This window comes from Pan troglodytes, chromosome 1 (assembly GCF_028858775.2).
Source record: "Pan troglodytes isolate AG18354 chromosome 1, NHGRI_mPanTro3-v2.0_pri, whole genome shotgun sequence".
Classification (NCBI taxonomy): Eukaryota; Metazoa; Chordata; class Mammalia; order Primates; family Hominidae; genus Pan; species Pan troglodytes.
In genome coordinates, this window is record NC_072398.2 from 114,593,992 (window position 1) to 114,608,296 (window position 14,305).

A 14,305-nucleotide genomic window follows, 5' to 3' on the forward strand; every position below is an offset into this window, starting at 1 on the left:
GGAGGAGGCCCCCACGGCCGGGCAGGAAGGAGACGCGGCCGACCTCTGCCCGCCCGAGGCGCGGCTGCTCCCGCGCGCCCAGGGCCTCCCGCAGCTCCAGGGCTGAGTGAGGAATGAGCCGGCGCCTACCCCGGGCTCTCGGAGCGTGGGCCCCGGCTCGGCTTCTTAGGCGCGGGGGCTCGGCCACTGCGGCCGGCGGCCTAGCTCGGGGAGCAGGCGCCGGGGTTCACTGAACCGGCCGCGGAGAGGAGGAGAAGGAGGAGGAGGAGGAGGAGGAGGAGGAGCTCGGCGGGGGCGGCCGCCGCGCCTCCCCTCCCCCAGGACACGCCGGGGCTTCTCAGTGGCCGCCGGAGGAGGAAGTTCCGCTCCCTGACAGACCCGTGCGGTAGCAACAGCGGCGGCGGCCGCGGCGGCTGGCCGGGCTCAGGTGTTTCGGACGCGATTGCCCTTCGCGCCAGCCGTCGAGTGGGCAGCAGCGGGACTCAGCCGGGCGCCAGGTTCGTGCCAGGCAGCGCCGGGAAGCGCGGGCGGCCGAGAACTCCTTCCTGCTACTTCGCCCAGCGCCGCTGCTTCGGCTTCCCAGCGAAGTGGGAGACCTTCCTCCCTGTTTGCAGACGTCCGTGGGAGACCCTTATTTTTTCCACCGCTAAGGTTAAGAGATTCTGGAATAGAAGCGTCGAAGGAGATCAAGTGAACCTTCTACAACTCCTCGGATGTCGCCAGTCTCCCTTTCGGGGCGGAAGACTACGTTTGAGCATCTCACTGAGGTGCAGGAATGGAAGAACCCACCTTGCAGCTTTTCTGCAGTGTGGCTTGCCTGATCTACCCCTAGGAATGAAGAGGAGGCTTGTAATTATCCGATGAAGTACAGATGTTAAAGAAGATATCGCAGGACCTAAACTTGTGATCGTTTGGGGGAGGTCACACACGTTTCTGAGTGGGAATGGATGGGCGTGAATGACGTGCCCTCTTAAAAAGCACAACAGTCCTTTAAGAGGAGCAAAATTGAGTTTTCCCATTTCGGCCAAGATTTTGAAGACAGTTCAATGTATTCTACATTTGACATAAGATGAGAACTTTCTAAAGTATTCTCTCCAAGAGCGTAAACGATGACTACCCCAGCCCTGCTGCCCCTCTCTGGACGTAGGATACCACCTCTGAACCTGGGGCCGCCCTCCTTCCCACATCACAGGGCTACCTTGAGACTTTCTGAGAAGTTTATTCTTCTCCTTATTCTTAGTGCCTTCATCACTCTGTGTTTTGGGGCATTCTTTTTCCTTCCAGACTCTTCAAAACACAAACGCTTTGATTTGGGTTTAGAAGATGTGTTAATTCCACATGTAGATGCCGGTAAAGGGGCTAAAAACCCCGGAGTCTTCCTGATCCATGGACCCGATGAACATAGACACAGGTTTGTTTATTTCAGAAGTTCTGGTACTAACATTTGGCAGAGCAAGGTACGGTGATTGGATCGAATCTGTCTTTTTTTTTTTCTTGCAGTAAAATGTAATTTTTCGAGTCGTAAATATTGTATTGTTACTTCAAGACTGGCTGAATAAAACCATAGACTGGAGGGACTCTACCTCCAGTCTATGGTAGAGTCCATAGACTGGTAGGACTGGAGTCCTACCTAAGTCGTTCTTCTCTTCGGTTTTATATAAGAAAAACATTTGCGTTCAGAGTTGTGTCTAATGTGGACATCTGGGAAGGGAGGTATGAAAACTTAACCTAAAGAAATGGTGACATAAGCTGTGCCTGCATTTATTAGTAACGTGTTGCAGTCAGTCATTGTGCCACCATGTGAAATCGAAGCATAGAACCTTGACAGCTCTTTTGGGTTTGCTCTCCCAGAGGGCTCTCGTTTTCTGGCTTGTAGTTGAAGCTTAGTAGTGAATCAGCTTTTTAGGATGACAAACGTGGGCAGAATGAATATACCTGTCATTTCTTAACGTGAAAATATCCTGATTTTTGTTCTTTTTTTGGGGATGTGTGTTGGTGCTCTATATGAAATCAGTTAAGTTAAAAGGTATTGAATCCTAAGTTATTGCACTTTGTGAGGCTTGTAGACAAGATTTATTTTTGTGAAACTTAATTTTGCTCTCTCTTTTAATGTAATAGATGGACTGTGTCAAGCAACTATTAGAATTTGGTTGATTAAGGGGTTCACATTCTTTCAGATCACTAAATCTAAAGTGAGCTCTGGGGAGAGCATAGCCAAACTAGGATAAAATGGGAGCTCTAGTTACAATTTTTATAATTTTTATATTTGTACTCAAGAGTTTGGGAAAGTAGTTGACTTTTCTTAAACCTGCCATCTTTTCCTTGTTTCTTAAAATAATTCTTGAGTATGTGGGAAAAAAAATCATGTGCTTGAATTCATTTCCCATCTGATGATAGTTTTAACTTTTTGTCAAGCACCGAAAAAGCTTAGGTTCACTTGTAAGCCTACATTAAATATTTGGGAAAATGCACTGTTTTATGAGAACTGGTTTTTCTTTTTTTCTCAACCTAGTTAATTCATTACTTGTGTGATGGTTCTTTGACTTTTGGATGAATTTTATGGAGTAGTTACTTCTAATATTGTTTCATGCCATTCTTTTGTAACTAAGTTAATTTGGAATTTTTGCCATTTTCGACTACTGTACTCCTGTATTTGTTTCTTTAATTTTGCACTTTGCTTGTTGTGACTTTAAGAAAACACTAATATGATCTGTGAAATATGTTACTGAAAAATTAACGGTGAAAGTAGTTTTCCTTGAAAATCTTATTTCCCATGGTATTTGTATAACATATGAAATATATTGAAAAAATGTGTTAAGGCTGTTTTTAGAGCTGTTTCACAGCAGCCACACATTAACATTACTTAGCTCTATTATTAATAGTATCTGTCATGTACTAAGCAGTTTAAAAGACACATTTTGCATGGTCTAAAAGTTTAAAATAATATGACCACATTTTAGTTTAAAAACATTTACACAAAAATTCTCAGTAAATGGAGTTAAAATATGAAATTTGAATGAAAATACAGATATGTGCCTTTTTTCACATTTTTAATAGTCTGTATAAATAGTTTAAACAAGAATTCTTAAATTTATAAAGCCCTTGGATATATATGCATATGTATTTAGCTATCTGAAACTATTGGGTTCCTGAGTTTGGAATGAGAGATTGGTTATTGTTCTGATAGCAGGGGTGGTTTGTGAGCCATGCCCTGAGTTTTGGCTAGTAAGAGTCTGGATAGCAAATGATACATGTGAGTCTGGATAGATTCCAATGCAGTTTTTGGAATCTGTTCGGTTCCTGAGTTTTGGAAAACGAGAATTCAAATAGTGAGAGTTCAGGTGGCAAAGGATCCTTGTGTTATCTCTTTGTATTTCTGTGGTTATATCAGTTGACATTTGCTTTAGCGTATTATTTGCTGTTGTTTACTATATCAGAAAAGAGTCTGTAGTAATAAACTTTCTTTTACTTTGAGCAAGGAAATACTTTTTAAATTAAGTGTATGTTTAAAATGTGGAAACAGAAAACATCAAATGTATAAACATTAACTTATTTAAAAATAATTCAGAAAAATAGCACTTTTACAGTTGGTACTAAGATCATACGTATTTTGGGTATGGGTCAGAACTTACCTAATTTAGAAGAAACAAATTGACAGTTTATCTTCATTTAGAGTGTGTGTGTGTGTGTGTGTAAGGGTACAGGATAGAGGGCTGAGGAATGTTACTTTAACTAATAAGTAATGGAAAATAAGTCATGGTCACCATTTCTTGCTTGCAGTAGTTAAGAGATACTTGTTTAGTTAGTATTTCTTTATTAATAGATTAGTATAATAATTTGGTGTTTAAGTTCTGGAGTCAGACTGTATAGATTCATACCCTAGCTTGCCACTGATTAGATTTATGATACTGAGAAATTTTAAAACTCTATATTGTTTCCTTTGTATCACAGTGGCATGTATCTACTTTACAGATTGTTTTATTGAAAGAGATAGTACATGCAAAGCACTCAACATAGTTCCTGGCATTTAGTAAATGATCAATAAATGTTAACTATTATTATCATCAGTGATTATAATTGTAATGGAATATTTTTATTCGGAATCTACTTTCCTTTAAATACTGTATATTTTCTGAAAAGTTGGGTACAGTTTGATTAATATTTAAAAGTATACTAGGATCTTATTGTCTAAAGGAACATTTTATAACCAAACTGGTTGGCAACAAATGTATGCCTACTGTGGCAGGCCCTGCTTTTATGAAACTTTCCATCTAGGGAGAGATGATGGGCATTAAATAAATAATTTTGTTTTTGAGGTGTGATGAATGTTATGAAGTTGTACTCAGTGCTTTCAGAGCAAGTAATGTGTGACCTAGTCTATAGAGTTGGGGGTGTGGAGGGGCAGTGGGAATAAGGAAGACTTCATTGAGGAAGTGTGCCTCAGAAACGTAGAATGAGTAGGAGATTGCTTAGCGAAGTGGAATTGGAGGTTGAGGGGAGGTTGAGGGTCAAAGCAGAAGACACAACATGTGTGAGAGCCCTAAGGAAAAAAAGCTTGGCATCACTAAGAATCTGAGAAATGTTAAGTATGGCTGTTGTAGAGTGTGTGGGTCTAGGTGATGAGACTAGATGAGAGGTCAGGTTTGGCCTGCTTACAAGTTTTTTGGCCTCCTTATTGTTGTTACAAAAGTTTGAATTAGTTGTCAGCATTCACAGATCAGGAGATTTCATGTTAAAGTCTGGATTTCTGATCTTTCTTGAAAAATTAGAGGTTATGGCAACATCCAATGTATTTTCAGATGGTAATATTCAAGCCACAACCCAGTAGCAGCTGCTCCCTTGGGAGGGGGGCGGGGGCGGGCATGTGCCACTCAGAGTGCGAAATAAGTAAATACAAATGAATCAATATTTAACCTGGTTGTTGTTGAGTTTGCAAATTCTAGTCAGGATTCTAGAGAGTTTGTAGTTAAATATTTTGGTTTTTATCATAAATACTAAGAGAAGTTATTGAAGGATTGTAATAATAAAAGCAAGAGAATGACATGATCATTTTAAATTAAAAAAATTAAATAATCACTTTGGTTGCAATGATTACTTACTGGATGGTAAGAAGCAGGAGGATAACAAGTTAAGAGGGACTGGGTCACAGAGGATATATTGGCTTAGATCGCAGTGGTGATAGTGGAGAATGAGATAAATTAGTGGAGAAAAGTGGTTGATTCAAGAGGTGTTAAACTATTAAGTTTCACAGAAAATGGTGGTTGGTTAAATATGGGGCCAAAATAGAAAGAAAAGTGAGTCCAAGATAATGTCTAGGTTTCTGGGTGACATGGCCATGGATTAGTAAGAAATACATACTATATTTAATTAATGCCCTAATTTATAGATAATAGTGGTATTACATGAATTTAGTATATTTTCATGAGGAAACCAATATGTTCCCTTCTATTAAGTAGTTCATAAATAATCCAGAATTTTCAAACACTGTAGATACACTTTATAGATGATAAGGATATATCAAATGTGTAGTTTGGTATTGATTATGGTTATTTATAGTATCTATGATTTTGCAGTACCCAAAACCAGAAGTTGTTATAATATACATGTTGTTATACGCTAATATACATAAAGTAATATACGTAAATATACTTTCTGTACATAATAGATCTCAATAATTAAAAACTTATTGTTTTTTTTTTAAACTGATATTTGTTTTATATAATGGCATTTTATAGATGGGCTTTGTGAGTTAAAAAAAAAACACCCCAGCTTATGAGCTGTTTATCTGAATAGCTAATAAGTTTCACCCTCCAGTCAGAATTTTGTTAGTCTGAATTGAATACTTGAGGGTCAGGTATATGTTTACCTTTGATAGTTTCCTCAAAGGCATTGGAGTTATAAATAAGGCTGCATCTTAGTTCTACTAACTAGCTGTGTGGCATTGTGCTAGACGTAATCACTCAAACCTGTGCGCTGTCCAGTACCATAGCCACTAGTTATATATGACTATTGCACTTAAAATGTGGCTAGTCCAGGCTGCAGTGTGCTTTAGTGAGTTTCTCAAGTTCTTCATGTTATGATTTGTGTTTTTTTTTTGCTTGATTCAGTTTTGTTACAAGAGTAGAGATTTCAAATCTCACTATTGCAATTTTAATTTTCTTGTCATCTTTCTTTGTCTCATCCCTCTTCTGGACCTTTTTTTTCTATCCTGTTTTTTATTTAGGGCTTTCTGCTCCTGTTTGGGCGACGTCACATTGTTTTATGCGCTAATATTAAAGTCTGCTGGATGTTCCATTTCCCTTATAAATTGCTCATGGTTATTTTTCCCACTTCCCTTTACTCAGACATGAATTATTGTGAGGTTTGTTTGTATTTGACGTTTGTCAACAACAGACTGGTGTAGAGGCCTTTGCTGCATTTGTTGTTTTTTTTTTTGGTGCATTCTGTGGTCCAGGCTGGAGTGCAGTGGCACAATTACAGTTCACTATAGTCTCAAACTCCTATGCTGAAGTGATCCTCCTGTCTTAGCCTTCTGAGTAGCTGAAACTATGGGCATGAGTTGGGACTACAGGTGTGAACAACCATGCTAGGTTAAGTTTTAATTTTTGTAGAGATAGGGTCTTACTTGTTGCCCAGGCTGGTCTCAAACTCCTGTGTTCAAGTAATCCTTTTACCTTGGCCTCCCAAAGTGTTAGGATTACAGGTGTTAGCCACTGCACCCAACCGAATCTTATTTTTATCGATATGGATACTTTCAAATTGGAGCTCATGCCTAAGATTGGAAAGTTGGTAATGCAGAAGCTAAGTATCTTCTAGAAATCAGTAGTACATGGTAAACATTAATTGATTTTTTTTTTAAGTGAAAGCAAGTTTATTAGAGGAGGAAAGAAACAGGATTATAGGCAGAGCAGCCAATTTATTTTTAACTGGGCAAATGTTTTGTTTACTATTGTTTGAAAATTATAGAATATTTAACTTATGTGGGAGATGGAGGTGGGAGGATTGATTGATTGAGGCCAGGAGTTTGAGACTAGCCTGGGCAACATAGTGAGACCCTGTCACTGCACATACTCACACATGCACACAGCTGGGCATGGTGGTTGGTGCCTGCCTGTATTCGGAGGCTGAGGTGGGAGGATCACTTGAGCCCAGGAGTTCGAGGGTGTAGTTAGCTATGATTGTGTCCCTGCATTCCAGCTTGAGAGACAGAGGCTCTGCCTCTTTAAAAAAAATTAACTTCTGGTTTGGGCTGACTCCACATATTTCTTGGATAGGAAAATCATATTGCTACTTTTATTTTCCCTAGTTGTGCAAATTCTGTCAGAAAAGTTTATTTTCACTGCTATTGAATTTTTGCTAGAACTTTATTCCTGTTAGAACATGGTTGTAATGAAGTCTGCACTGGAATTTTATTTTCAGATTGGGTATTAGGATTTGTCGTTAAAAAAAAAATCTCCTTCAAAGGGCATTGTTTCCAATGATCTGTTTTTGAATTTAATGTAGTCCAGAAGGAAGGCATCATTATATATTAGAAAGAACATTGGACTCAGTGTTAAGAGACAGGGGCTTTAGTTTCACCATTGTCCTTGGTTGTTGAAGTATATTTAGATATGCTATTCAACTTCTCTGTGCCTCGATGTTCTTATTTATGAAATGAGGGAATTGATTGAATCTTTAAAGATTTTTTTCTAGCTCATGCATATGAAATACAAGTAATTTTATGAAGTAGGGAACTGAAGAGTGTGCAGTAATTTAGTTCATACATCTCAAATATTACAAAGATAAAATGTATTCTAAAGGAATTAGTGTCTTTTTTGTATATAAAAATTAGTTTAAAATCACTTTGGAAATTACTAAAATTTATTTACATAATATTATTATTTACATAATGAAATCTATACCGATTTAAAATGTGAAAATGAACGAAATGACTTTTATACATTCTTGTTTCTTGTTAGTTTTAAAGTATAGTTTATCGAGCATTTTATATGCCAGCCTGAATGTAGTGGGTATATTTACAAAATTGTTTTCAGGTGTCATTTCTTGAGCCCAGTTATCAATTACACATCTTCACCTGTTACCTGAGACTTTAGGATAGATTGTGTGGAATACAGTCCTTGACTGAGGCCTCAGACCCTTTGAAGGCTCTTACTACTCCTGTGGCACAATTTTCTTTGATTTAAGGCTATGATTTCCTTTTTTAAAAAAATTTATTTTAATTTTTTAACAAAACACACCTCTCATGGGAAGGACTATAATTTCCTAACCTTAATATTGAGAGATACCACTGAAAGTGTTCTCTCCTGTTCTCCATATCTTAAGAACAACTTTTGGGACAAGTTATACAAATCGTTTTTTTAAAAAAAGAGGAAACTAAGTAATCTGGAGATTACAAAGAACACAGGTGTTGTTTTTCCTTTTGACTTTTTAAAAAAATATTTATATAATCAACCTGTTATATAGATCTCTTGGCCTCCCCTTAGTGATGTTGATATTACCATTAAAAAATATTAGTCACAATCATTTGTTCAGCAAGTGTTTTGAGTGTTTATTATGTACCAGGCATTTTGCTAAATATTGGAGATTATTAGTGAATGTTACAGAAGATTAATTTTGACTATTGAAAAATTCAGATCTTAGACTCACGTCTTAATATTTTTCTTAAAGCATATTATTATGTTTGGAGCCAGATTCCAGGGGTCTTAGAGATAACTTTCCACCTATGGGAGGTTCTGATACAGGCATTTAGGTCATTGGCATTTTTTAAGAGTTCAGATAAGTTATTCTATCTTTCCCCATTTTTGTTTTCTTTTTCTAAGATGTATTTAAGATAATTAATTTATGGTTTTTTTTTTCTGAGACAGAGTCTCGCTCTGTCGTCCAGGCTGGAGTGCAGTGGCGCGATCTTGGCTCACTGCAAGCTCCGCCTCCTGGGTTCACGCCATTCTCCTGCCTCAGCCGCCCGAGTAGCTGGTACTACAGGCGCCCGCCACCACGCCCGGCTATTTTTTGTATTTTTTGTAGAGACGGGGTTTCACCGTGTTAGCCAGGATGGTCTCGATCTCCTGACCTCGTGATCTGCCCGCCTCGGCCTCCCAAAGTGCTGGGATTACAGGCGTGAGCCCACTGCGCCCGGCCCTAATTTATGTATTTCTAATATACGGTCTGGGTTATCTGGTATAAGGAAGATGGATGCTGCGGTCAAGAATAGGTCGAGGCAGACATCCGGTCCAGCATGACTCAGTGAGTTTGGAGTGCAGGCATACAGCTCCGCTTATTATGTAACCATGTCATGTGAGGCGCATTAGGTGATCACCCATGTGAGTGTGTGCTTGGCTTGGAGCCACTATGGTCTGTGAAAGGTCTAATTACCCTGCTAACGTGGTACAAAAGGCTCGCGCCAAGGCTCGCTCACGCCCAGAGAGTAAAGCCATGTTGAAACTATGATTCCTCTAGTGTTTTTCCAACTACCTGCCACTCACCCACCAACTCTCCTCAGACCTCAGTTACAGCCTGACATCTGGAAAAAAGAGACAAATATTTTGAAGCTTTTTGGTAAGGAATCAGGCTCTGGCATCTGAAAAGAATTCCTAACATTGTGTGAAGTTGAGATCTGGTACATTTGTATGTACAGTTGGCCCTCTGTATCCACAGGTTCCACATATGTGGATTCAACCAACTGCAGGTTGAAAATATTCAGAAAAAGTTAAAAAAGATGATTGTGTCTGTACTGAACATATACAGACTATTTTTTCTTGTCATTATTTCCTAAACAATACAGTAATCACTATTTACATTGCATTTACATTATATTAGGTATTATAAGTAATCTAGAGTTAATTTTAAGTACAGGAGAGGTTGTACATGGGTTATATGCAAATACTACAGTATTTTATATAAGAGACTTAAGCATTTGTGGATTTTGGTTTCCAAGGGAGGTCCTGGAACCAATTCCTCATGGATATCAAGGAACAACTGTGTTTATATTTAGCCATATATACATAAACGTATTTACATATGGCTATATATGGTTATATCTGTATGTTTATAAAGTTATACATGCATACCTGACTTTTTTCCAATTAGTTGGCAGTCAGGTGGCATCTGATACAAAGTTTGTATGTGTTTGGTATGTATCTGTTAAATATAATAAATGAGGATTATTTTCTATTAATTTGTGTTGTCATTAATAAATATGTTTTCATGACCTAGATTTTTTTCCCTCTACATAAAAAGATTGGTAACACCCTGGGTAAGGTGAACATTGAGCCTCTGGCTCTTCTTCAGTGTCGTTGGTGTAAATGTAAATTAATAGAATTTTCATAAAGAGCAATTTATTTATATCAACTAACTTATAGTGCATATTCTTTGATTCAGCAATCCTTCTAGGGATTTATCCTTGGGAAATTTTCACAAAGAAGTGTTCAAATCACTTCTTTCACAAATCCGTGTGAAACTGAAGTTTCACAAATCAATGCACAAAGAAGTGTTCAAGAATGTCGCCTGAAGCTATAACATGACATATTGTAAGTAACCTAGATGTCTGTCAGCAGGGTATTAGTTAAATAAATGATATATCCCATCCCAATATATACAAAGGGTTTCTTTGTTTTTGTTTTTGTTCGTTTTGTTTCTGGTGCTGTGAATCTTTCTGGTTACTCCCAAAAGCACCACACTATTTTAATTTCATAGTTTTATAATAGTATGCCTTCATATCTGGTAGGTTAAGTTTAATGTATCATTCTTATTTTAAAAGTTATTGGCTCATGCCTGTAATCCCGCACTTTGGGAGGCCAAGGCGGGCGGATCACGAGGTCAGGTGATCGAGACCATCCTGGCTAACACGGTGAAACCCCATCTCTACTAAAAATACAAAAAAAATTAGCCAGGCGTGGTGGTGGGCACCTGTAGTCCCAGCTACTCGGGAGGCTGAGGTAGGAGAATGGTGTGAACCTGGGAGGGGCAGAGCTTGCAGTGAGCCGAGATCGCGCCACTGTACTCCAGCCTGGGCGACGGAGTGAGACTCCATCTCAAATAACAAAATAAATAAATAAATAAATAAAAAAGTTATAAGTGTACATGAAAAGTCTTAGTGGATAATATTACTGAATGTCAGTGTAACTACTAGTTAGCTTTGTCAAATCCTAACATTTTCTTATTTTAGCTGGATTACCCTTCTTGAGGTAAATTCCTATACTGAGTTGGACATTGTCATTGTCAGTGCATGGTTTTATATTTCCATAACATGTGTATTTGTTGATATAAATTATATACAGTTTTTCATGTTTTTAAACATTATTTATCATTCTGCAAGTTGTTTTCCCCTTCATGTTATCTTTACAATTTGATGTTTGGGCTCTGGTTCAATTATACATTATCTGCCTATTCAGTGATTAAACCTCAAGTTATTTGTGTTTTTCCCTGTTGATAGATTTTTAGTTTTTAGTTTTTTTTGTTGTTGTTGCAAAAACATTCTGTACATATGTTCTTGGGCACATGTGTTTTTCTCCAAGGTAAAAACTTAGAACTATAGTTACTGGGTTGTAGAGTATGTGTATCGTTGACTCTAAATTTTTTTGTTTACAGCCCCTGAAGTGGTTATTATACCAGTTTATACTTCCACCTGCATCTTAACAAACCATGATATTGTTAGAGTTTAAAACTCTTTTCCAACCTGATGTCAATTTGTTTGTACTTCCCTGATTACTAGAGGTGAAACACGTATTTTCAACATATTTATTGGCTATTTGAGTTTCTTAATCTTTGAGTTACTTGTTCAGTTTTTTGCCAGTTTTCTTTTGGGTTGTTGCCTTTTTCTTATTTATTTGTAGAAGTTATTTGTACATTCTGGATGAATTCTGTGTTAATATGCATTACACATTTCCTCCTGTGAATACCTTATTTTTTAATTTTGATTATGATGTTTTTAGTTTTACACAAGTTTAAAATTTTAATGTATTTAAAATTGTTAATGTTTTCATTTATGGTCTCTACTCTGAAGTAACAGTTTCCTGTATTTTCAGTTCTGATAGTTGTAAAGTTTTGTTTTTCACACCTAGGGATTTAATCTACTTGTTGATTTTTGTGTATGATGAGGTGGGGACTGAATTTATATTTTTCCGTATGGGTATCTAGTTGTCCCTGTGTGACTTATTGAAGAGTCTGTTTTTTTCTCATGGATTTGTAATGTCATTTCTGCAATATAAATTTTCATATATTCATAGGTTTGTTTATGATTTCACTTGGTTCTTTTGTATATTTCTGTTGGAATAACGTGCCGTTTTGTTAAGTATAGCCTTTAGATACATCTTGACATTAGATAGTGTGGGCTCTTCTACCTTGCTCTTCAAAATTTTTTGCTCTTAATTCTAAGCTCTTTCATAAGCATTTATTTTTTTATTCAGGTTAAGTTCATTTAACATAGAATTAATCATTTTAAAGTGAGCACTTAGTAGCATTTACAACATTCACATGGTTGTGTAACCACCACCTCTATTTCAAAAGCATTTTCATTACTCCAAAAGGAAACTCTATACCCATTAAATGGTTACTTTCCATTTCCTCCTCCCTGCTTCCCCCTAGCCTCTGACAACCATCAGTCTGCTGTTTCTATAGATTTACATGCTCTCCATATTTCACATAAATAGTATCATGCAATCTAAGACCTTTTTTGTCTGGGTTCTTTCACTTAGCATAATGTTTTTGAGGTTGATCCACACTGTAACAGGTAACAGGTATTAGCACTTCATTTCTTTTTTATGGCTGAATAATATGCCATTGTTTGTATATATGTGATTTGTTTATACATTAATCTGCTGTTGGGCATTTGGGTTGTTTCTACCCTTTGGCTATTGTGAATAGCGTTGCTGTGAACATTTGTGCGCCTATATTCGTTTTGAGTACCTGTTTTCAGTTCTCTTGGTTATATACCTAGGAATGGAATTACAGGGTCGTATGATAATTCTATGCTTAGCTTTTTGAGGAACCACCAGACATTTCTGTAGCAGCTGAAATGTTTTGTGTTTCCACCAGCAATATAGAGGTTCTAATTTCTTTATATTCTCTCTAATATTTATTCATTAAAAAAAAACATCCATCCTAGTGTCTATGAAGTGGTATCTAATGATGAATTGAATGAATGAGTAATGATGAATAGGAATGAATAATCATGTTGAACACATTTTCAGGTGCTTGCAGACCATTTGCATTTTTGAAGGAACGTCTATCCAGGCTTTGTCCATCTTTTAAATTGGTGGTTATGTCCTTTGCACAAAAGTTTTTAATTTTGGTGAAGTCCGATTTATCTGTTTTCTTTTGTTGCTTGTGCTTTGAGTGTCATATCCAAGAATCAATTGCCAAATCCAGAGTCATGAAGATTTACCCCAGTTTTTTCCTTAAGATTTTTTTAAAAAGAGTTTATGGTTTTAACTCTTATTTAGGTTGTTGATTCATGTTGAGTTAATTTTTGTGTATGGAGTGAGATAGAGGTCCAAATTAATTATTTTGTTAGTGGATATCTGTTTGTCCCAGCACCATTTGTTGAAGAGACAAATTTTCCCCTATTGAATAATATTGGCACTCTTACTGAAAATCAGTTGGCTATAGATGTATGGGTGGGTTTCTGGACATTCAGTTCTATTCCATTCATCTATATGTGTCCTTATGCCAGTATACACTGTGTTGCTTAATGTAGCTTTGTAGTAAGTTTTGAAATTGAGAAGTGTTCCAGGTTTGTTATTCTTTTTCAAAATTGCTTTGGCTATTTGGAGACCACTGACCATTCCTTATGAATCTGAATATTGGCTTTTCAATTTCTGCAAAAATGACTGTTGGAATTTTGATAGAGATTACATTGAATCTGTAGATTGTTTTGGTATTATTATCATCTTAATAATAGTAAGTCCTCCAACCATGACCACAGGATATCTTCCCATTTTTGAGGTCTTCTTTAATTTTTCAGCAATGTTTATGGTTTTCAGCATACAAATGTTTTACCTTCTTCATTAAATTTATTCCTAGGTATTTTGCTCTTTTGTATGGTATCACAAATGCAATTGTTCTCTTAATTTTCTTTTTTGGTTTTTAAATTTCTGGTGTGTAGAAGCGCAACTAATTTTTTTTTTATTATACTTTAAGTTTTAGGGTACATGTGCACAATGTGCAGGTTAGTTACATATGTATACATGTGCCATGCTGGTGTGCTGCACCCATTAACTCGTCATTTAGCATTAGGTATATCTCCTAATGCTATCCTTCCCCCTCCCCCACCCCACAACAGTCCCCAGAGTGTGGTGTTCCCCTTCCT

General features: G+C 37.2%; 1 protein-coding gene across 1 annotated transcript in view; it reads left to right on the forward strand.

Annotated features, from left to right (window-relative positions):
- Nucleotides 1–253: 253 nt before the first annotated feature.
- MAN1A2 (mannosidase alpha class 1A member 2) overlaps nt 254–14,305 on the forward strand; it is a 157,300-nt gene continuing 143,248 nt past the window's right edge. Inside the window, exon 1 of the mRNA XM_513685.8 lies at nt 254–1,411. Within this exon, the coding sequence (XP_513685.2) occupies nt 1,110–1,411 (302 nt within the window). The 5' untranslated portion in view covers nt 254–1,109. The remainder of the gene's footprint in view (nt 1,412–14,305) is intronic.